General features: G+C 46.4%; 1 protein-coding gene across 1 annotated transcript in view; it reads left to right on the plus strand.

Moving 5' to 3' along the window:
• The window catches only part of ITGB3 (integrin, beta 3 (platelet glycoprotein IIIa, antigen CD61)), a 105,940-nt gene that overhangs the window by 52,015 nt on the left and 28,978 nt on the right, over nt 1-24,947 (plus strand). The window contains exons 3-6 of the mRNA XM_008588180.1: nt 7,981-7,990; nt 8,102-8,216; nt 16,961-17,156; nt 19,288-19,540. Of these exons, the coding sequence (XP_008586402.1) occupies nt 7,981-7,990; nt 8,102-8,216; nt 16,961-17,156; nt 19,288-19,540 (574 nt within the window). The remainder of the gene's footprint in view (nt 1-7,980; nt 7,991-8,101; nt 8,217-16,960; nt 17,157-19,287; nt 19,541-24,947) is intronic.

Raw genomic sequence — 24,947 nt, forward strand, 5'->3', positions numbered from 1 at the left:
TTGCGATCCTGTTACCAGTCAGTAAAAAAGACAAAAAGGAAAAAAAAAAAAAAAAGAATTTCACTTTGAAAAAAAAAAAAAAAAAAAAAAAGTCAGGCAGTACAGAAATAGAATAATGTAGAAAGTCTGGTCCTTAAAGATAACCACATTGACTGTTACTCCAGAGTTTTCTTCCCTTACGTATATGTCAACATATATAATTATTTATCATTATTGTTATTTCTCAAATAGAATCATCCACAATGGGATCACTGCCACTTAATAATATACCCTGTGCATCTTTTTATGTTGATTTATGACTTTCTATTATTTATCCCAACAGCTATGATTCTAGGCGGAAGACATACTGTTATACGGATGAGCCAGAATTTAATTAATCAGTTCCCTGTTTGCAGACATTGGGGTCATTCCCAATTATTTGCTGCTACAAGTAAAGCTACAGGGGTATCCTTATTCATTTATTATGTACCTTTGTACAAGTGTGTCTACAGGCTAAATTTCTTGAACTAAAGTTGCTGAGTCAAAGGACATGAAAATTTTAAATGTTAATAGGTGTTGCCAAATTGTCCTCCAAAATGATTGAACCAATTTGCCTTCCTATGTGCTGGCAGTAAGGACTGGTGACAGCACTGCTGCCTGCTGTCCACACCCACAAGATGTGAGCTGGGGGAGGAAGACAGCAGAACTGGAAAGCTGGATGTCAGGGAGGTCACCTACAGGGCACACGGGGTTAGGCCTTAAACAGTGCTTGGTACAGGCCTGCCTCTTCTGTACACTGAATGAGTCAGATGGGAGGTGGAGCTGGTGCTAACAAAGTTTTCTAGAACTCCGAGATACAGTGTTTGAATAAAATATCAGTTAGGCCATTAGGAAGAAAAGGCCACTTGTGCATTGTTCGAAGGGTCTTGGGCCCTGGGATGCTAGGCCTCTTAGAGTATTAGTTGCCCTGTTGATACTTTCTGGCTGGAAGAGTACAGTCATGTGCCATATAACGATGTTCTGGTCAATGAAGGACCACATATACGATGGTGGTCTCATAAGGTTTTAATGGGGCTGGTCGGTTAGCTCAGTTGCTTAGAGCACGGTGCTGATAACACCAAGGTCAAGGGTTTGGATCCCCATACTGGACAGCTGCCAAAAAATAAAAATTATAATGGCTATATCAAGTCTAGATTTCTGTCAATACACTCTATGATGTCTGCACATTGATGAAATCACCTAATGATCGTATCTCAGAACGTATCCCTGTCATGAAGTGACACATGACTGTGCCTACTTCCAGGGCTGGCAGCACCTTGAAGATCTTCTAATCCAGCACCATTTGCTTTTATGGAAGAGTAAAAAGGGGATTCCTGAGAGGTGAAGTGACTTGCCCAAGATCACCAAACTAGTTTAGTGGCATTGGTGGGGTCTAGTCCTGGAGGCTGCTCTCTCCTGACTGAGTGATTTCTTCACTATATCCTGTCAGAGACAAAGGGCCCTCTCACCCTGAGGTTGAGGGGTGAAGTGACTTGCCCAAGATCACCAAACTAGTTTAGTGGCATTGGTGGGGTCTAGTCCTGGAGGCTGCTCTCTCCTGACCGAGTGATTTCTTCACTATATCCTGTCAGAGACAAAGGGCCCTCTCACCCTGAGGTTGAGGGGAGGGGGATAAGCATTCCTGGTGCAGGAAGTGCCTGGAGTGAAGGGAAGGAGGAAGGGAACGAACACTTTCTGAGCATATGCTATAGATGGTTCTTTCACATATGCTATCTCATTTAATCCTAACAACTCATAAGGTAAGTATTATGCCCATATGGTCTTTGGGAGCATGGGGGAAAGGAAACAGCCTTTTGAGGTCACCAGTGCTTGGCTGATGTGGCTGGGTTACCAGACCTGTTAATACTAGGAAGCAGTTTGAATTCTTAAAAAGGGATGTGACATAGAATCAAAGAGCCACTGGGCTTTAGAGAGAGCACCAGAGAGATGAAGGGGTGTGGTCATACGGCCAGTGGAATGGCAAAGGTGGCTTTAGACCTGAGGTCTCTGCTGGTCTGCGTGCTGTCCCTACCATATCTACTTTGTCTGTTGTTTTACTGCCCTTACCTCACCAAGTTTCCCAGGGGCTGGTTGTTGATTTTAGACCACATCCATATGGGAGATGGGACTGTTTCCAAGGGTGGGCTTTATGCAGGCTTCAGCACATGGCTACCTAATTCACCCAGTTGGAGATGATAACTAGGCACGATCTGGCTTCACTTATAAGGGCAGGGCCGGCCGGCTGAAAGGTCAGTGAAAGGGTATGGCCAGTGGTCAAAACATTTGAATTTTGTCCAAAGGGGATTCACTTGTTCAGGCCAAAATCCTTCCTGTCTTTCCCTCATGCCTCACATGCCATCCATCAGCAAGCCCTCAGAATCTTTCTAGAGTCTGACGACACAATTGGCATCACTACCATCCAAATCCAAATCACTGCCATCTGTTGCATGGATTACTTTAATAGCTTCCTACTTGGTCTCTTTCCCTTCTTGCTTCTCTACTGTAGTCTCTCCTCCATTCGGTGGCCAGGGTGATCTTTTTGGTTCACCTCTGCTCAGATTCCTCCAGTGGCTTCCCACCTGTAGCTTCCTAGTGTTCTGGCCCCTGACTGCTTCTCCAGCCTCCTCTCCGCCTGCTATAGCTTTAACAGGCTGAAGTCCATCTAGCTCTGGTCTCAGGTTCTTTCTGGAATGCTCATCCCCTAGATTGTCCCACGACTTTCTCCTTAGCATCACTTTGAAACAGCAACTCCTCATACCTTTCTTGACCACATTCTCTAGAGGAGACTCCCCGCCCCCCATGCCTTGCTATTTATTTTTCCTGCTTTATTTTTTTAAAGCTTTTGCCACTGTTTAAAATTGTAATTTTTTACTGTGTTTTTATCATCTTCCTCACTAAAATTTAAGCTTCACAAGAGCAGGAGCTTTGTTTAATTCATCAGTGTGTCTCAGTGCCTAGGAGAGTGCCTGGCACAGGTAGGTGCTCAGTGAGTACGTGTTGAGTAAATGAATTGCTGACGCTGTTGATATATATTGGTGGGAAAGTATAAAGCTGAAATAACCACTTTTCCAACCATATCCATATGTGGAGTAAACATAGCAAAGTTTTCATTCTAGGCTGGCTTTTTTTTTCTTTTGACTTTTACTAAATTTTATTTGTTTTTATTTATTTATTTTTATTGAAACATAATTGATTATATATATTTGTAAGCGACAGATTTGAATATCAATGCATGTATACACATGTGGTGATCAAATCAGGATAATTAGGGTACTCATTAAGTTTTGTGTACAAAACTTAATCAGTCTGTGACCCTTAGCTAATTTCTTGCTAGCTGCCCCTCCCATGTTCCCACCTCTAATAATCACAGTTCTGTTCTCTTTTTTTTTGAAAGTTCACTGTATTATTGTGATTCATTCTTTCTTCCTTCCTTCTTTCCTTCTTTCTATCTGTCTTTCTTGTCTTTCTCTTTCCTTCCTTCCTTCCTGCTTTCCTTCCTTTTCTCTCCCTCCCACTTATGAGTGAGGACATGAGATATTTCTCTTTCTATTATGTTGGGGTTTTTTTGATTATGTGAAGTATTTTAGGGCAGTGTTCCTCAAAATCTTGTCATATATGCCATGGAAATGCAAGTCCATTTTGTTAGTTTCTTCAGACTGCTGTAACGAAGTACCAAAAACTTAGGTGGCTTGAAACAACAGAAATTTATTTTCTCTGGAGGCTAGAAATCTGAAGTCAGGGCATCAGCAGGGCCACACTCCCTGTGAGGCTTTGGGAAGAAGCCTTCCCTGCTTCTCCCTAGCTTCTGGTGATTGCCAGCAGTCCTTGGTGTTCTCTGGCTTCCAGTGGCATCACTGCAGTCTCTGCCTCTGTCATAACATGAGGTTCTCCCTGCGTGTCTCTCTCTTTATGTGGTGTTTTCCTCTTCTTATAAGGACATCAGCTATATTGGATTAGGGCCACCCGAATGACCTCATCTTGATTACATCTGCAAAGAACCTGTTTCCATATAAGGGTTATAATCACAGGTACTGGGAGTTAGGAGTTCACAATGTCCTCTTGAGAGACACAGTTCAACCCATAACACATTTTAATATTGGTGGAGGCAAATTAAACACAAATGCCTTCCAGTGTTAAATACCATATTTTTTGGCTCTGATACAGTTTTTAAAAAACATTTTTAAATTTCTGAAATCAGGATATATCCTACATCCACAGTCTTAGAGTTGATGAAATTGGGTAGTTTGGATTCTCTACTGCTTATTGGACGTTTTTGCTCAGAACACAGAAATGTGTATTACCTTGAACTTCCCCTTCCTTGGGCTACTGAGCTGCTGCTACATCTAATGAAGGAGGAAAAACAAAATAAGCTTTCTTAGCAATTTGCTATAGAGAAACCACTTGCACATCCATAGGGCAGTTAGCATGAGATGTTTTCTTCTTTGATGACACACCCAGCCAGGTGACTGTAATAGAAGATCAGGCACCACCTGAGCCATGGGTGTCCCCATGGACCTACTTGGAAAGTGGCCAGTCAAAGGTCACAGTGGCAGGGCTGTGCACCCAGGTCTGAATTCCTCTCTGGCAGACAGTAGAGAGGTGTCTATAGTGCTTGTGGTACAGATCGTCCTCCCTTCTTGCTAAACACCTCTCACTATGATGTAGCTCTCTCCTCAAGTCCCCTGACCTCGTTAGAGTGGCCCACTCCTGAATTCTAACATCTTGTTTCATTGGACAACGTGTCCTCAAAATAGCCCCCACTGACGCATTGACTCCCACTGGATCCCGCTCTCTTCCTTGTTTCCTTTTTTTCTCCATTTTCCCCACCGTTTGTCTCTCTTCTGGTTCTGTGAATCAGCATGATGTGCCAAGCCACAGCCTTCTACTTCTACTTTCCAGGCAAACTTCTTGGCTGTCTCTGTCTTTCTTTTCTAGTTGGCCTTCTCTTCTTGGCCATCCTCCTAGATTGGATTTTTGGACACTGATATTCCTAACTCCATTTAGAAGCCGGAGCTGACAATTGATCATTTTACCCTAGCCTGATACTTTCTGGCTCCACGCTCCCACCACTTCTTGTTCAGTGCTCTGTCGACGGGTGTCTTTGATGGAAAAAAAAAAAAAGTAAAACATTCACCTGCCTTAAACCGCTTGAGACTCAGGGTAAAAACAGCAACCATGAAACCAACAGCAACTATAGTAGCAGCAGCAGCAGCACCGTTTACGGAGTACTTTCTGTGTGCCAGCTCTTGTGCTCAGAGCTTTACAGGGATTGGTTCACTTCATCCTTAACAACCACCCTGTGAGGACAAGGGCCAATTCACCTTGTTTCCCTGGTCTGGCTGAACTGTCAGTGGAAAGGGGCAGTAGGAGTTGTTCATTCTTTTCAATGACATTATGGTGAAGATCCCCACTTCTCCAGCAGGGCTGAGTCTGGGCCTCAGAGGCTGAGCAGGAATGCAGGCCTTATGAATGACTCGGAACACAGGCCCAAACTCCTTCCACATGTTCAACAGGGAGGCGTGGCCTTGGAGTGCAGCTCATTGAATCAGCATGGACCCAGCACAGAGACTGATGAGTCAGTCACTTTCAACCACTGCATACCAGGGAACCTGCCTGGTGGCAGGACTTGGTTGGGGGGTATTATGAGGGGGATCACTGGTTCTCACGAAATCAACCTGTTATTCATTAAAAAGAGGGGATGAAGGGAACTGGGTGACTATGACTCTCCAGGCATGACTTCCTAAAGAGCAAATCCTCATCCTCTGGGCTCAGGGACCACCTGTTCACTGGGAGGGTCCTGCTGTTATTTATTTAGCATCTGGCAAAGCTTTCTATTGTGGCTACAAGCCAAGGACTCATGGGGAAATGCTAATTTGGTAATAAATAGATGGATAAATGGAGAATGAATAGATGAATAAAATGACTCATCAGGAATGTTAAATTGAGAATGAATAGATGGATAAATGGATAAACTGGGGAAAAGTTTCAAAACTAATTTGACAGCATCCACACCTCCCACAGTCCTCTTTTCTAACTCTTCCCATGGTTTCATTTTGCTTCTCCTCCCCTAGTGAAAATTGATAGCATTTATGTCCAGAATTAACCCCAGGATGCCGATTCCCATGGAAACCCCCAAAAGGAAGGGAGATACCTAAAGTAGTTCAGGCTGTGCTCCTTTCAGAGCTTTCCTGACAGATCAGTAAAGAGGGGGTCAGAGCTCTCCTGACAGATCAGTAAAGAGGGGCCATGACCACGTCTGCCTGGGGACAGAGCAACTGGGTTGCCTTGTTGGTTCGGAACATTCAGGTATTTTGAATCTGGCAGCTCTTGGAAGACTGGCTACTTTTTTCAGAGCTTTCCTGACAGATCAGTAAAGAGGGGCCATGACCACGTCTGCCTGGGGACAGAGCAACTGGGTTGCATTGTTGGTTCGGAACATTCAGGTATTTTGAATCTGGCAGCTCTTGGAAGACTGGCTACTTTTCTTCCATTTTGGATATTGCATGGTTGAGGGCTGCCCCACCTCAGAGGTGACCTTGATGCTTTAGCATTAGGCCTGGAAACAAAGCTGTAATTCCCACTCCACAGTCCTTGCACTCACATGCCCGGGTAGTCAAGTCAGAGGGTGGAGCCCTGGAGGTTACTCATGGGCTTACAGTGGCATCTCACTTGTAGAATTTTAGAGTTGGGAAAGGGCTTTGAAGTTAGACAATTTAAATTTCCATTGTTCTCCCCCAAATACTAGATCATATGTGGAATCCTCGAAGCATGTCCTGGAAGCCCCAGGTTTTTTCAGAATTCAAACACAGTCCTTCCAGCTCCAAAATTCCACATTCTTCCAATTTTATTTATTTATTTATTTATTTATTTATTTTTAAAGATGACTGGTAAGGGGATCTTAACCCTTGACTTGGTGTTGTCAGCACCATGTTCTCCCACGTGAGCCATGGGCTGGCCCTTTGTTCTTCCAATTTATATCAGTCAGCCTTTTCTAACATTTTTGCAGTTTTCACTGGAGCATTTTATGCTTGGATTCTAAGATATACAGTTGGCCCTCCCTATCAGCGGGTTCCACAATCCATGGAATTAACCAATCTCAGATCAAAAATATTTTTTTAAAAATTGTGGCTGTGGGCCGGCCCGGTGGCGCACTGCTACAGTGCGCCGCTTGGGAAGCGCGGCGGCGCTCCCACCAAGGGTTCGGATCCCACATACAGACCGGTTCCCGCTCACTGGCTGAGCGAGGTGCGGGCGCAACGCCGAGGGTTGCGATCCCGTTGCCGGTCCCGGTCCGGTACGGGTGCGACACTGAGGGTTGCGATCTGTTGCCGGACACGAAAAAAGACAAAAAGGAAAAAAAAAAATTGTGGCTGTATTGAACGTGTACAAACTTTTTTGTCTTATCATTGTTTCCCAGACTATACAGTATAACAACTATTTACATGGTATTGGGTATTATAAGTAATCTAAAGATGACTTAAAGTATATGGGAAGGTGTGCATAGGTTATGCAAATACTATGCCATTTTCTATTAGGGACTTAAGCATTGGTAGATTTTGGTATCTGAGGGAGGTCCTGAACCAATCCCTCATGGATACTGAGGGATGATTGTATGTATTGGGAAGCTTGAGAAGATGGAACACTGCGACTGAAGTCACCTCTCCTTCCTCCTGTCCCCACTATATTTAGGCTTTGTGTTAATGTTAGCAGATCGGGCCTTGGATCCCCTGTGTAGTGGCCGTGAATATCACTAGAATAACTGAAGAGAGGACACATTGCCATTTCTCTGGGCCTCATGTTTTCATTTGCACAATGTAGGTGTCAAACCAGTTGTTAATTAAAGCCTTTCCATCAGTTATGATCTGGCACTTGGGTCCATGGCTCAGCCTGGCCCCGTCACTTGCCATCACTGTGGCCTCATCGACTAAGGGCTTGATGAGTTTCTCCTGATCTTACCAATAGCCTGTGTATGGTAAACGTGTGTGCCTAGGGTGTGTTTTGTGCAGCTGACAGCTGAAAACCTGGGCATGGGGGAAAATTGGGAAGGATGGGGCAGGCTGGTTCCTTCAATGAGCCAAATCAGGTGCTCATGCCTTTGTCTGTCTGTTGCAGGGCCCAACATCTGCACCACCCGAGGTGTGAGCTCCTGCCAGCAGTGTCTGGCTGTGAGTCCCGTGTGTGCCTGGTGCTCAGACGAGGTAAGGAGCAGACACCTGGCCTTGATTCTTCCCCAGACTTAGCTGCTTTTGTGTAGGAGCAGACCCTTGGGGTTATCTCCTCTGCCCTAAATACACAAACCTGTTGTCTGTTCTGGGCAAAACTCGGGCGAATCCTTCCTGCTGGTGGATGGTGAAGAGCTGTGATGGGGATGGCTGGGAGTGCCATCCAGAGTATGCCACATGGCCCCTGGCCCGAGCCGGTTTGGATGGGCCTCCTGGTCTCACCACAACCATTGCCACCCTTCACCACATTTCGCTTGCTTTTTGTTGAGCTGGAACATCCCGGGGAGGTGGTCCTCAGGCCTCAAAAGGAGAGGCAGGGAGGGTTTTAGGTACAGAGGGGTCCTGGCTTACTTCTTTTTCCAGAATTTCAAAATGGCAAATAGAGGAGGAATCTGGCACTTGTGTGTGGGATATTTAGTCAGAGAATCTTTTCTCTTCCCTTCTTGCTGACGATCGGGCCCCACGGCTTTACCTTTTCCTCTCTCTTTTCTCTTCTTTCCTTCCTTGCTTCCCTCTCCTAGGTGTCAATGAGGGAAGGAGCTGGGCCCATTTGGTGAGGATGGGAAGGTGACAGGAAAGGGTTAGCTGTGTCTAGGCAAGCTTTGTTTTGTCTAAGGCCCTGGGGAATGAGTATGTCTGAGGGAATGGCTTTGCTTGTGGCAGGGGTGGAAATTTGGAGCTGGCAAGAGCTGGGGGTGGGGGGTGGGGGGGAGCAGTGACTGTGGCTGGAGAGATTCCCAGTGATTACAGCATCTGAGCCTGAGCTCCTGGCCTGGCTGTTGTTCAACTACTTGAGGTGTCTTCTCTGTCACATAGCAAGTCCCTGATCTCTACAGTTTTCTGACTGCTCCAACCCAGCCCCTCATTTTCTCTGTCTGCTTCTCTTCCTGATTCGCTGGGTTTCCTAAAAAGGCAACCTCCCTGGCAGGCTGGGGGGAGGAGTGGGAGCTGGGAGGCTATGTTTATCCTTGGACAGTGGGCTGCCAGAACAGCAGAGGCCCCCTCAACATGCTGCTGTGGCCTCCATGCTGTTCAGCACTGGAACTGCTTCCAGAGGCAGCTGCCCAACATCTGGGCCACACTGACTTCAATTAGCAAATGAAACATTCCCAGGGGCTGGGAGTGGGGGTGGGGGTAAGAGGGGGGAGATGGGTGAGTCCTTCTCCACCCCCGCAGGTTCTCTTCCCCTCTGGGCTGAGCTGGCTGCTCAAGTGTGATGTAGCCTCCTCCCTTCTCATTTGCCATGTCCTCCTTTCTTTGGTTACCCTCATGATATTATTAAGCTTCTTTCACAAGACTTCTGCAATTGAATCCTGGAAGAAGGGAGAGCTGGAGGGGAGGGAGGGCGTCTCATCTGGGTTGCATGACCTGAGCCCTGCTGGAGCAGAGGTGGAGCAAGGGCAGAAGACTTAACATCTCTCAAAAGACACTTCCCCTCCTCCTTCCTTCCTTTTCAACCCAAGCAAGAGAAAAGGCAGGCAACTCTGGCCCAAAAATTCTGGGGGAAAAGAAAATTGAGTCTCTGAAGGGGTCTGTCCTGCCCTCTTCCCTCCCCCAACCATTTTTCAACTCTCTTGATCTTGTAGTTGAGGTGGGCTGAGGTCTGATCAAAGCTTTTAGGTCACGTGATTTCTGAGATGCAAATGTAGAGTATTTATGGGTGACTTGGTGCATCTTGTCCGCTGGGGCAGTCTGTGGGAGGCTGGGGGGAGAGTGTAGGCTAGGATCACAGCATGATGTAGGACCAGCCTAGGAATGGGGGTTGAGTTCATTGAAGAAATGGGCACAGCTAGGACCAAAGACAATGAGTGAGGGGAGGTAGGAAGTCCAGTGAGATATTCCCCAGGAGAATGGAACATAAACAGGAAAGTAGGGGAGGCCAGGGGTTTAGTGAATGACCACAACTAACATGAAGCAAGAGGGAGGTGGGGAGAGGAGAGAGGATGGAGGAGCCCAGCGTGGGGCAAATGTTTCAACCAGGGGGTGTGGGGTGGGAATCCCCAGCTGTTACCTGAACATGACTGCTATTTTTTTCCTGAGGGAGCAGGGCTTCCTCTGCACAGACCAAGTTTAACTGCTGCAAGTGCCTTGGCCATTGGCTTAAAAAACTAGAGGCAAACCATCTGGTCCATTTTGTACGTGATTTGTTGAATTATCAACTCTGGAGAGCCCTCCGTGCTCTGCCTCCCCTGTCTTGGCTGCTTCAGGCAACACTGGCAGTGCCTGGAAAAACAACTGGTTGGGCTCAGCTTTCCCTTGGTCCTGGAGGACAGCAGCTCTGGGTGTGTGTAGTGAGCGCTTGGCTGCGTAACAGGAAAACATAGCCAACGTAGATGAGCGTGGAGTTTTGGGCCCATCTGCATAGGGCGTGTTCTTGGAGGGTTGGATACTGACCCGGGTTGGAGTGGCATGCTGTTCTGGTCTGTATGTCTAGCAAAGAGGCCAGCTTCTCACAGAGATTCAAGTTATGGTCTCAGCCTCGGTGGCACCACGTTGGAGACTGGAACCTTCCAGACTCATTTGGTGGTGGGTATCACCTGTGGTGCTTGTTAAAGATGAAGGTTCCCAGAACGGACCCTGGACCTACTGCATCAGAATGTTTGATAAACACTGCTAATCGAAGGGTCAAGGTGGGTGGAGGTGGAGTTAAGGTTGCTAGATATATGCAGAACACCACTTAAATTTGAATTAAACAAAAAATTTTTAGTATAAGTATGTCCCAAATATTTGCTAAATTTGGCAACCATAAGTTGGAGGGAAATACTAGGCAGTGTTTTATAGGCCTGAGTGCACACTGGAAGGTAGACCAGCTCATACTTAGTCTGATATCCAGGTATGAAAGAAGAAAGGGTGGGTTTGGATCTGACAAAGTAGAGGAAGGCTCCAATAGAACTTCCTTCCTGTTTCCTTTTCTGCGATGGAAAGGTTTAGGCCACTACTGATGTTTCTTTTTAGTCACTAACATAATTTTGTTCTCAATTCTCTGCTGCTTGTTCTTTCTGCTTTTTTTTTTTTTTTCCTTTTTGTCTTTTTTCGTGACCGGTAACGGGATCGCAACCCTCGGTGTCGCTCCCGCACGGCGCTCAACCAGTGAGCGGACTGGTCTCTATATGGGATCCGAACCCTCGGGCGGGAGCGCCGCCGCGCTTCCCAAGCGGCGCACCATCCAGTGCGCCACCGGGCCGGCCCCTTTCTGCTTTTTTTTTTTTTTTCCTTTTTGTCTTTTTTCGTGACCGGTAACGGGATCGCAACCCTCGGTGTCGAGCCCGTACCGCGACCGGCAACAGGATCGCAACCCTCGGTGTCGCTCCCGCACGGCGCTCAACCAGTGAGCGGACTGGTCTCTATATGGGATCCGAACCCTCGGCGGGAGCGCCACCACACTCCCAAGCGCCACACTCTACCGAGTGCGCCACCAGGCCAGCCCGTTTCTGCTTATTTTTAATCTGGAGGACAAATGTCTACCTTGAGAGTTTTGCTCCAATTTGATATTGTGAAAAAAAAAAGTATGATTTGAGTGTTCTTCCTGTAAACAGTGAGGTGTGTACACCAGCAACTATACAAACTTTCCTTTTCCTCTCCTCCCTCTTTCTGTCCTTTCTGTACGTCTCTCTCTGAGTGTCCAGGCAATTTTTTGTCCTCACTGGATGAGTAAATAAAGACAACAGTGTTAATTTATTTGTATTGGAGATGTTTTGGTGGCTCTCTGGGGTTAAAAAAAAAAAGTCCTAGGGCATATGGACTTCTGCCCTCCAAGAAAAGAGTAACAGTAGGGGTTAAAGTGGTAACTGTTGCATTTATTTGTCTATGCCATATCTAACAGGATTTGAGTATATTTAATGTATCTTGAGATTTTTATATTTTGAAAGCGCTTCACACTCTCAGTTGTGTTTTATCCCTTGCCCAACCCTGTGAGATAGCAGGATAATGACAATTATTCATGCTGTACTTTCCCAGTTTCCAAAATGGATTAATGGACAATGGTACTCACAGCACATATCACTGTCCCAGGAAAGAGGTGATTCAGCAAGCTCACTCAGAACGTGGCTGGAGCCTCCCAACACTGTGCTTGGGATCTTCCTGTGGGCCTTGGCTAATTTTGCACTTTTTGTGTAATGTCCAGTTTCACAGGGAGCTAGAACTTTACTATCTACCCTCCTTCTAGCTTTCTCTCTGAGGATCCTGGAGACCCTCCTTTCACCTTCAACACTGTGCTTGGGATCTTCCTGTGGGCCTTGGCTAATTTTGCACTTTTTGTGTAATGTCCAGTTTCACAGGGAGCTAGAACGTTACTATCTACCCTCCTTCTAGCTTTCTCTCTGAGGATCCTGGAGACCCTCCTTTCACCTTCTCAATCCAGGTTACTGAGAAAGGGAGTGTTGCCCAGGGGTGTCGAGGTCACTGCCTTGGTATCTTCTGGGACAGGAGGCTCTCGGGGAGAGCTTGGCCATTGTGTTCCTGACCTCTGATGTCAGTGACCACAGAGGGAGGGAAGGAGCTGCTTTTGTTTTTCAGTGTTTAATTTTTCTGAGGAAATTCATAACAAACTGTAAGGACTGTCAGTGTGTCTTAGCACTTCAAATCCTGTTCTAATTAGGACTGTCACATTAAAAAGTGGGAGTCAGGAAAGCCCCTCCAAAACATTCTGTCCCTTCACTGACGCAGCCTGAAGACACCTGATGGTCTTGCTGCTGACATTCAGTTTTCTGGTCTCCCCTTCCTGCTCTCTCCTTCGGCATCTGTCTTGTCCTGGAAAGGATCAGCTCCTCACTGCATCTCGTTTTATCCAATCATTGCCTTTTATGGAAGGTTTTCTCCATGGGGCTTTGTAGGCAGCTGGAATCAGAGATGAGGTTAGGGGTTTTTGAGCAAGAAAGAGATTGCTTCCTGAGGGGTGGGAGAGATGGGCAGCGACCACTGGAGGAGTCTGGGCACAAACTCCGGAGTGCCCATGAGGTCTCCCTGCTGCCATTCTGTCCTCAGCCAGAGCTGGGTGTGGGGGAGGAGATTGTCATCTCCCTCAGTGTCATGGAGGGTCTACAATGTCCCTGTTGGAATATTTGTGGCCAGGAAGGTTGAGTCTTATCTACACGTTCCCATTGCTGAGGCCATTTCTCTACCCTCAGACCTGCTGAAAGAGGAAGAAGGAAGCTCTTTTCCCTTGTTGCTTGGGCCAAGGTGGTCCTCATGCTGCTGGTGTTGCTCACATTCCCTTCCACATGGGGGAGCTCTTCAGCCTGTCGGAGGGGGACTGGACAGGCGAGAAAGGGAGACACTTCAAGCATGGGGAAGGGTTTTGGGTTACCGAGTTTTTGAGTGTGGATGGCTCCTGGTGGTCCAGTCCCTCTCCTGGCAGTATGGCTCCTAGGTGACACGAGGGGGCTAAGGAGCAGGACTTATCCATCCTTCTACGCACCTTTCACATCTTCATCCCGCATCCTGTTCCCTACCTGGGGCATTCTCTGGTGTGGCTCTTCCTAGGCTGTCCCTTCCATACTCCTGCTTCTCTGCCTTGACTCTCACTCATACAGAATGCAATAAAACTTATTTTATGAGGATAATTACATTCAGACTATCTAGTTGGCATCTCAATTCTGCCACTTCCTAGCCCTGCAACTTTGGGCAAGTTACTTAACTTCTCCAAGTCTCAGATTCCTTACCTGTAAGATTGGGTCTTTCATTTGCAATCTTCTAAGCCTTAGGTTCTTCACTTGTAAAATAATCATAGTTCCGGCATCACAGAACTGTAGTGAGGATTGCATTCATCCATGGAAAGTGCTCATCACAGTGCCTGACATGCATTAAGTGCTCAGTAATTGTTAACTTTGATTGTTCCGGGATATTGGTATAGGTTATCCAGCTGACTTTTGGAAGTGATTGTAAGGGGGGTGGGTAGAGGTGGGGGTGAGGGAAGAGCCTGAAGTCCTAGACATTGTGAAATGGACCCAGGGAGGGGTTTTCCAGCTTTCTGGCCAATCCCCTCAGCCCGGCAAGGACCCGTTATGGACATGCGTCCACACAGTGCTGGCTAAATTTGCTGAATGTCAGAGCAGGAAGGGGCTAAAATACCATGTCATCTAATCTTCTTATCAAACAGGTGGGGAAACTGTGACTTAAAGTGACTTATCTGAGGTTACATGGCTAGTTAGTGGCAGACATAGGATTGAACCTGTTTCTTGATTTCCAGTGTTCTTTCCAGTACGACATGTCTCCCATTCAATGCTCAGGTGTAAGCTCACACAGAACTTCAGAGAGCTGTGGGATACATGCCAGGGTTTCTGGAAGGGTGCTCAGTTTGTTCTTCGTCCAGGGTGAAGGAGGAAGCGGAAGTGGTAGGATAGGCTTTGGTCAGGTGCCTGCCACTATGGCACTTTTCTAAGCTTGTGGAGTTCATTCATGATCAATTTGTCTAGGAGCTGTTTATCAAGCATCTTATAGTAAGCACTAACACTTATTGAGCACTACGTAGGGAGGGAGTTAGAGTATAACACCCTCTGCACTGAGAAGGTACTTTGAGACTGAAGAAGGAAGCAGGCAGGTCCATAAGGGATACAGTGATGTTTATTACAGGGGTACCTTACCTCAGGAAAGTTGCATGCAGCGAAGAATCAGATGTCTACAGAAGAATCATGTCTACAGCGGATGAGAGCTCTAGCTTTCTGAGGTTAGGCAAAGTTTATACAGCAAAAGCTCTGTTACTAAAAATAACTTCAAAAAAACATGTTAAGAAAAATAAGTTGATAACATCATTCACCAGGTGTCTTTTGATCTTTGAGGCGGGGGTCTTGTGATGTCAGTACACAGATTGCTGATGCCACCTGCTAGTCACTGAAACCTATGTTTGCCCTAAGGTTAATCTATAACTGGTCAGTGAAACAAAGGATGTGGTTAAACAGGAGTCAGCACTGTGGGTGGGGCACAAGATGGTGTTAGTTTCGTTCTCTCTCCAACAACCTCTTACCCCACACCAGGCACTGTGCTATACGCTTTACATGCACCGTCTTATTTAGCCTCTGGTGACATCCCTGTGAGGGAGGGGCTATTATTATTATTGTTGTTGTTGTTACTTAGTAATGTTTATTGTGGTAAAATACACGTAACATAGAATTTATCATCTTAACTGTTTGTCAGTGTACAGTTCAGTGGTACTAGATACATTCATAATGTTGTGAAACCATCACCACCATCCACCTCCAGAACTCTTTTCATCTGGTACAACTGAAACTCTGAACCCATTTGTACTGGATTGAATTATGTCCCCCCAAAACTCACTGACGCTTGAGTTGTGTCCCCCAATTTTTATGTATTAGAAACTTAGCAGGGGCCAGCCCGTGGCTCACTTGGGAGAGTGTGGTGCTGATAGCACCAAGGCTGTGGGTTCGGATCCCTATATAGGGATGGCCTGTTAGCTCACGTGGGAGAGTGTGGTGCTGACAACACCAAGTCAAGGGTTAAGATTCCCTTACCGGTCATCTTTGAAAAAAAAAAAAGAAAGAAACTTAGCCCCCACTGTGACTATTAAGAGGGTGGGAAATCCCATTATGGTAATTGAAAGATGGGGTCTCGAAGAGGTGATTGGACTGTAGGACCATGCAGTAGTGGATGGATTAAACATGGTGGTCGGGTGTGGTTCTGAGAGCTCCAAAAGGAGAGAGGAGAGAGTCTGTCTGTCTCTCTGCTTCCACCATCTTGCAATGTGAGACCCCTGGGTCACTGTTACCACCACCAGATGGACTTTGGACTTCCCAGCCTCAGAAACTGTAAGCAATAAATTTCATTTTCTTATAAATTACCCAGTTCCAGGTATTTTGTTATAAGTAACAGAAATGGACTAATACACCATTAAACAACAATTCCCCATTTCTCCCTCTCCCCAACTCCTGGTAACCACCATTCTACTTTCTGTCTCTGATTTTGACGACTCTAAGTACCAAGGGAGGGATTTTTATTATCCTCGTATTACTGTTGAGAAAACTAGGCTTGGAGAATTTAAGTGACTCACCGCAGTAACCAGTTAGAAGTGGCAATGCTGAGATTTAGTCTTGGCCTATCTACTCCTGTGCTCTTAGCCCTTACACTTTACCACCTCCCATGCTGCCTTCCATCTGTCATCTTTGTGTAAGTCCTGGGTTGGGTGCTTGGAATAGAGAGGGAATCAGCCACACACAGTCCCTGTCTTTCCGGATCTCACAGCCTAGCCAGTGTCTAACATAGTGGCTTCCAAACTGTTTCGACCCTGACCTACAGAAACATGTTGTATATCATTACTTATTATGCATATTATACCCCCACTCCCCAATACATAAATTTCACAAACCACACTTATTTTTACTATTTATACACTTGAATATCTTTTATTCTGTTCTATTGCATTTTATTTAATAAAATGATGGTTAAAACCCACTAAATTGACCCACAAATGAGTCGTATTTCACAGTCTGAAAAATGCTGGTCTAACAGGCATCTTGCTATACAGGCCCCCTTCCTAGCTATCAATCCATGGACAGGGACTCACTCAGCCTTTCTGATACTTCAGTTTCCTGTTTCTGTACAGTGGTCCTAGGGATTGTCCTAGGAAGGACCACACCAGTTCATTTATCCTGGTTTAGCTCTGAGTGCTGGGTAAGCTGGAAGGCATTGGGAGGTGGCAGGGCCTGCAGGAGGCAGAGAGCCACCCTAGCTCTGATCGCAGGGCTTCCCCCTGGGGTCCTATCTTACAGTCCCTGCCTCTGGGCTCGCCCCGCTGTAACCTGAAGGAGAACCTGCTGAAGGATAACTGTGCTCTGGAGTCCATCGAGTTCCCGATCAGTGAGGCTCAAGTACTGGAAGCCAGGCCCCTCAGCGACAAGGGCTCTGGAGACAGCTCCCAGGTGACTCAAGTCAGTCCCCAGAGGATTGCACTCCGGCTACGGCCAGGTAGGGATGGGACTCATCGAAGGGAAAGACCTGGGACAGGTGGGCATAGGGTACAAGGTGAAAGTCTGAGCTAGAAATCTTGGAGCATTAGCTCAGAATGGAGATGGGGTGGGAAGGGAAGGATGTGGGGGGAGGTGTGGGCAGGACAGTGGAAGAAAATGGAAGGTGTTGCGACTTGAGTCAGAAGAGCTGAATTTGGATCTTGACTCTAGCATGTATTAGCTGTTTGACCTTGGGCAAGTTACGTAACCCTTCTGATATAGTAGGTGCTCAGAAAGTGTTTGTTTCTTCTTTCCCCCAGCGGCTGTTTTACCTAGCTTATAGCTTTGCGTTGAGGTGCAAATGAGATACGAGATGAGAAAGCAATTTGTCAGTCCCTTTTCCATGGTGGATTGGGGCAGGGGCTTGGAGGCTGGCAAAATAGGGAAAGAAGGCCTTCAGAGGGAGGAAGGATTAGGCTCAGCGACGGACTTTTTGAAGCGTTGATTTTTGACTTTCCAATTAAATCAGGAAGAATTTAAGAGAGACCTACTATGTGTGAGGCATGTGCTAATGGGTGCTATGGGATTGAGAGAAAGATAGGACACAGATCCTGTCTTTTACAGAGTCTGAAGTATAATAACTGCTCAAACCTCTGTCACTCAGGGTGGAAGACACTTGGGACCCAGAGGATTAGATAGATGGGGATTTAGAGAAGGTGGAAAATTTTAGAATAGAAAAGAAGGGGTTAAAAATAGGAGGGTCAAGCATCGCCTGGAGAGCCGGCCTGCCCCTGGGAGTTGCGGGACTTTGACAGGTGCCTGTTTCGGTTTTAATGTCTGCCACAGTCTGGTACAGGCTTTCTCCCCCTCATCACGTGTTTGTTTTTACTGTACTGAACTTTATTTACGGCAGCTGAAATTAGTGTCCACCTGCAGGTGTGAGAAATGGTGGATCCAGAAATAGTTTTGTGTGATAAGGTTTTTAAAAAGGTGGATGTGTTTCAGCTGCGCCCATTTTATAACTGCCCACAGCCTGAGCTCTCCACCTTTGTGCGGCTCCTTTCCAGGAGCTGGGATGTCTACACCTGTTGAAAATGAAACTGGAATTCTCAACAGGGGAATTCAGTGTTTCCTCCTGCAATCCACCTAAATGCCCACTTCTTACATAGGGATTCAGGAAATTGGCAGGTGGCTTCCAGAGTCATTTTGGAATATCACAGTGTCTTTTTAAAAATGAAGGGCACTGTGTAATACTTGAAAATAGCCTCCGGGCAGTGGTTCCCACAGTGGGTTCCAGGGCCAGCTTCACCCGAGAGCCCCTGTCCGGTTCATGTGTAAACACCTTTTTTTTTTTGGTAGAAATAGTATTTTTATCTATCAAGACCATCAAGTCCTTGTTTCTATAACAGCTCAAAGTAATATTTCTGGACCATTTGACATATAAGAAGTCAAAGTGGAAATTGTCTAAGTGCTTTTGTGACAGCAGCGTGGGCTGCGGGCAGGTGTTGGGTGAGCTCCTCCCATCTGGCACGCAACTGTGAGGCTGGATTCCTGGAGCTTTGCCTTCCCTGAGGAGCCCCTCAGGTGCTGCATCACCCTCTGAGGACCCAAGCCCTGGTCCCACCTCCTGTCTCGTGGGACCCGTCTGCAGGGGTTAGGAGACCTGTGGCCCCTTGTCCTGTGACAGCGTGCCATGCTCGGGAAGTCCGTGCCATGTTAGAGGGTATGCTGCATGCCAGACTGACCCAGGGACCTGTGATGTTGACACACCACATGGTAACGTGTTTTCTAGACACAATTTGATGTAAGGAGATGATTAAATAAAGTGCCATCTTGAAAAAAGAAAAATAGGGGGGTCAAGAGATTGGAAGAGGAATAGAATTGTGAGTGGAGAAAGGGCACCAGGGCTTTCAAGTTTGGTTTGATCAAGCAGTTTACTTAGTCTCAACTGTGTCCAAATCTACTTATTTCAGTTTTAAGAGGGAGAAGAGGAGAAAAACTAATATCCTCTCCATTCCAGATGAGAGGGCACCAGGGCTTTCAAGTTTGGTTTGATCAAGCAGTTTACTTAGTCTCAACTGTGTCCAAATCCACTTATTTCAGTTTTAAGAGGGAGAAGAGGAGAAAAACTAATATCCTCTCCATTCCAGATGATTCGAAGAATTTCTCCATCCAAGTGCGACAGGTGGAGGATTACCCTGTGGACATCTACTACTTGATGGACCTGTCTTATTCTATGAAAGATGATCTGTGGAGCATCCAGAACCTGGGTACCAAGCTGGCCTCCCAGATGCGCAAGCTCACCAGTAACCTGTGGATTGGCTTCGGGGCCTTTGTGGATAAGCCTGTGTCACCATACATGTACATCTCCCCACCAGAAGCCCTCAAAAACCCTTGCTTTGAGTAAGTCCCTCTTCCAGAAGCCTGGGAAACACCCCTTTCCTTTGCCCCTGGCAGGTCAAATTCCTGGTTCCCAGTTCTAGCTCTCGCATGGCTTTGTTGGCTGCCTTCTGGCCAAACCATAGCTCCTGTCTGCCTTGGTCTTCCTGTCTAGCAAATGGGCTTAGCCTGTTGATCTGGAGTACGTGTCAGTTGAGCACAAGGTTGTTTGGAGACCCAGAAAGAAAATTCATCAGCTTCTTAGCCTTGGTCACAAATACATCAGAGGTAAGAGAGAATGGGAGGAAATGAGGTCAAAAGTAGAGAGAAATTTACAGAGAAGTGAACAAGAGTCATGATTTCAGAAGGATGGATTCCATAGTTGTCATTATTGCCTTCCTCATCAAGGGCATGCATCCTGCAGGGTTAAAACGTAAAAAATTAACTCCTAGAGGAATATAAAAGAGTGGAGGTGGCATTTATTGAACCCTTTATGTATTGCGTCTCTGACGTTTTGGCTTATAACTGAGAGGCTTATTTATTTAACTGGTGGAGACTATGCAAATCCATGTATTATAATAATTTAAAATATGGTTACTGAGCCTGACAAGATGTGAATTCACTTTTTAGTTTTCAAAGTTAGATGATGTGGCTTTTAAACTTCTGTCTGGGTTGTAAGGTTTTCTTGTAAAGACATCAGCTATCAATTAAACAGACTATTAGGCTGGGGACAGAAATGCTCCGGTCCGGCCTGATCTATCAGTTTATTGATGGTTCAGGAACCTTAGCTTATTGATGGACTTTTGCTTTATTGTTACCTTGGAGTAGTGTTACGTATAAGCTGATAGCAACAACTTGAGCCTTGCTCTACTCTAAGTGCTTTGCATGTACTAACTCACTTAAGACTCACAACTCTTATGAGACCTGTGCTATGATGTTCCCATTTTCAGATTAGGTTTACAGAGGCTTGCCAAAGGTCCCATGAATAGTAAACGGGGAGCTGGGATTTGAACCCAGGCAGTCTGGTTTCACAGCTCAGTCTCTTATCTTCTAGGCTAGCTGGAGGTGAGGTTGATGTGACATCTCAGGTAATTTGAGGAGTTAGGAGTCTGAACTGTCTGGGTTGTTGTGGGTTTAACTGATGCCAAGACTCATATAGCACTGGATGGAAGGCTGGCAGGCATTGTCCAGCCCAATGATGGGCAGTGTCATGTTGGCAGTGACAACTATTACTCTGCCTCCACTTCCATGGTGAGATCTCTGATACCACGTAGATTCCCCGTTCCCTATGGCCAGGGCTGCTGAGGTAGAGTCCTTATGTGAATATGAAAATGGCAGCCCATCTTCTGGGCAGGGGGCAGGGCTTGGTTTCAGCCTGCCCCTGCCCCTTGCCAACTAGACACCCTCATCCAGGGTACCGCCTGTACAACATTAGAGATGGCCCTGACTGGTCGGTGTTATGACATGCCCACTGTCACCAGCAGCAGCAGCACAGCATCAATAATGGTCACAGAGGACTTTCACAGGTCCAGCTGGAAAGCAGCCCTTCCCTTCTACTCTGCACTGATTAGCCCCTTCTTGGAATACCATGCTCACTTGTGGTTGTTGGAAGATAGAGGAAAAAGAGACAAAGATCATCAAAAGCATGGATAGCAGGTCCTATGAGGAAAGGTTAAAGGGCTCAGAATAATTAAGCTTGAAGGAAAAAAGGCTAAAGGATGATTTAGCTGGTATATGAGAAGACTTCTTATAAGTTGTTTTACATGGCTGTAGAAGGTTAAACAAGAGGAAAGGAATTTAAATTGAAACAGGAGCCATTGCTGTAAGCCATAAGGGAAGTGTGTTGACGCTCAGATTGCTGATACTCTAGGTATCTGGAAGGAGGTGTGAGCTCTTCATCTCTTAAAGACAATATAGGAACTCCCTGGAATAGGTGGCTTAAAGATACACCTGTGTAAAGGGTGGAGACTGAGCTGGATGATCTCGTAAGCTCACTGCAAGATCTAGGCTCCCATAACATGTTCACAATTCACCACCTCCCCCACTGTCACTTGAGTCCCTTGGTGTCAGCCATATCCAAGTTGATCACTATCAGGCAATGGGCAAAACAGCAACCTTTGACACCTAATCTATGCAAGGCACTGGTCCAGGGGCTGAGGGAGATAAAGAGACTATGTAATGTCCTTTTGTGTTTGTAAGATCCTTAAGTTTTTGGCTTACTTGAGGAGAAAGGAGATATGTGTTTACTAATAATACTAGATGCATGATTAGTGCTAACTGGGCAGTGTAGTCACTAAGGGCTGCGGGTATTCAAACAGGAAAGCCCATCTTGTGCTGGGTGGTCAGGAGTGCCTCCTGGAGGAGGTGGGACTTGAGCTGGGTCCTGAGGAAGGAGGAACATTACCAAAACTAAGGCCACTCCAGGTGAGAGGAAGAGTGGGCCAGATCAGTACTGAGTGCAAGAGGGAGACAGGTGAGTGATGTTTGGAAAGAAAAGCTGAGACTATGCAGTGGAGTCTCATGAGGGCCAGGCCAAGGCATTTTTCAGTATCTCTAAAACAACGAGGTCTAGCCCAGTGCCTGGCCCATGGAAGCTGCACGTGGTATTCGTGCATTGAAACTGAGTAGGAGGAAAGAGCTGCTTAGTTTTGACACCACTGGCTGGCACCTCTTCATTTTCCCTGAAGTTCACAACTAGATTTGTGCGGCTTCTTACCCTTCTCGCCTCACTTTGCCCATGGGTAAAAAAGTTTAAGCACCATCACTGTCTGGGCCACAGACCAAATCAGCCAACTTCAAAGGCTTAGAATCCAGGGACATATGTGAGACTTCATTCACTTCTGTATCTTCCCCTTTTCCAGGATTATCCCTCTCTGGGACTGATGACTGAGAAGCTATCCCAGAAAAATATCAATTTGATATTCGCAGTGACTGAAAATGTAGTCAGTCTCTACCAGGTAACTATCCCTTTGGGGCTTCCGGGAGTGGGCCCTGCGATGTGTGGAACTGGCCCAAGGAGCCAGCCCAGGCTAGCATTGCCCATGGTCCCCAACCAGGAAAGACCCTCCTTCAGCCTACGCCCCAGGAGCTAAAGATTCCTCTCTAGCCTTTCTCCTCCAACCTGAACCCACCAGGAGGGGTGTGTTGATGTTTGCAGTAGTGGAGGGAAGGTAATTCAGTGGGGGAAGGAGTGTAAGAGGTTTCCTACAGTTTTGCTCAGGGCTGAAAAACTGCTAGATGTATTCCTGGCAGTGGCAAGTAAAATACCCATGCCTTCCTAATCCTCATTTTAAGACCCTCAATCTGATTTAGGGAAGGCTTTTGGAGACTACCACTTTCCTTTGATAAGCTCTAGACATCTTTGTCTTCCTTTCTAGAACTACAGTGAACTCATCCCAGGGACCACAGTGGGGGTTCTGTCCACTGATTCCAGCAATGTGCTCCAGCTCATTGTTGATGCTTATGGGGTAAGTGTCTTGTGCTGGGGATGTGCCTGCCGAGAGTCCACCTCACTTAGCTTATGCAGATCAGGTCTGGGAGTCCTGGCTGCCAGTCCACCATGCAGCCACACTGCTTTCCTCTTGTTCTCCAAGATGCCAGGCAATGGCCAGCCTGAGGGTGGGGGTGGGGATGGTGATTAGATGGAGATGAGCAGGACCCTGAAGTTGTGGGAGGCAGAGTGAGGGAGAGCTGGGCTCCATCAGCAGAGGAGAAAGGAGCTGAGCCATGCTGAGGTTGACTAAATATTGGATAGAAAGTGCTCCTACGCAGGGTAACCAGTATTGGCACTCTCCTTTTGCACATTGTTGAGGCCTGCAGGAGAGTGTAGCTGGTTTAGGTTTTACCCAGGCTCACCTACACACTGTGGGGACAGAAAGAGGGAATTTGTTCCTGGGCAGGAGACTGGCTCCTAGAGGTGCTCCAGCAGCTTCAGGCAAACCTCAGCATTTGGCACTGCCAGGGTGAGTCCAGAACCACCTGGTAGATTTTGCTTGGGATGGAATTGGCTCTTGCCCATTTCCTTTCAGCTCATTTCTGTATCCTCTTTTGCCCTTTTCTGCTCAGAAAATCCGCTCTAAAGTAGAGCTGGAAGTACGTGACCTCCCTGAGGAGTTGTCTCTATCCTTCAATGCCACCTGCCTTAACAATGAGGTCATCCCAGGCCTCAAGTCTTGTGTGGGACTGAAGATTGGAGACACGGTAAGGGGGGCTGGGTGGGGGCTGAAGCTGCAGCTCTGACTCTGGCCTGTGCTCCAGAGCATTAGTGGGCACCCCACCCCTGTCCTCCCCTGTGCCTTCTTCCTGAAGCCATTACAAGTTAGATGTGATGGAGCTCCAGCCTTTTCCTCTGAGGCTTCCATTGCCTAAGCCCTCTCTAAGTGGACATCATTATCAGGATTTTAAAATTTTATTTTATTTTTGTTTATGCTGTAATTTAAAATTTTAATAAAATAGATAATTTCAGATTACATAGAGAACAAGTCCATCCACATGTTGATAAAATTTTAGAAATATTTTCTATAAAAAGTTTAGTATTTGATTGGGAATGAATCTATTATAATATGATTTCTACAGGTACAGCCTTCCCATTCTCACCTCCATTCAGTTTTGAGAAATGTTAAAAATACAGAAAAGTACAAAAATAAGACAAGATATCCATATACCACAATTCAGAATTAATCAGTATCTTTCTATATTTACTTACAGTCTTTTCTTTTTAAGAGAAATGGATGTTTATGTAAAAAGCTGAGTCCCGGGCTGATCCTGTGGCTCACTGTGGAGAGTGCGGCACTGGGAGTGCTGAGGCCGCGGGTTCGGATCCTATATAGGGATGGCCGGTGTGCTCTCTGGCTGAGCGTGGTGCGGGCGACACCACGCCAAGGGTTGCGATCCCCTTACTGGTCCCCCCCAAAAAAAAATTTTTTTTTAATTTTTAAAAAGCTGAGTCCCCCTTTTAACCCCCACCCACCTCTCATTCATTCCCTTCCCTAACACCACGCCAAGGGTTGCGATCCCCTTACTGGTCCCCCCCAAAAAAAAAAATTTTAAAAATTTTTAAAAAGCTGAGTCCCCCTTTTAACCCCCACCCACCTCTCATTCATTCCCTTCCCTTTCCATTCTTCCTAGGTGACCACTATCAAGAGTTTGGCCTGTATCCCTCTGATTCTTTTCAAAAACATTTACATACATACATGTATTCATTGCCCATTAGTACTAAATTTCATGAGCAAATTTTAGTTCAAATTTACAAAAAGATATTGTACTATATGTGTGCTTTTGAGACTTGATTTTTCCCCTTCAATATGGTTTCTCAGGGCCGGCCCGGTGGCGCACTGCTACAGTGCGCCGCTTGGGAGCGCGGTGGTGCTCCCGCCGAGGGTTCGGATCCCACATGCAGACCGGTTCCCGCTCACTGGCTGAGCGAGGTGTG

The sequence above is a fragment of the Galeopterus variegatus genome, unplaced genomic scaffold (assembly GCF_000696425.1).
Source record: "Galeopterus variegatus unplaced genomic scaffold, G_variegatus-3.0.2 Scaffold4712, whole genome shotgun sequence".
In the NCBI taxonomy this organism is placed as follows: Eukaryota; Metazoa; Chordata; class Mammalia; order Dermoptera; family Cynocephalidae; genus Galeopterus; species Galeopterus variegatus.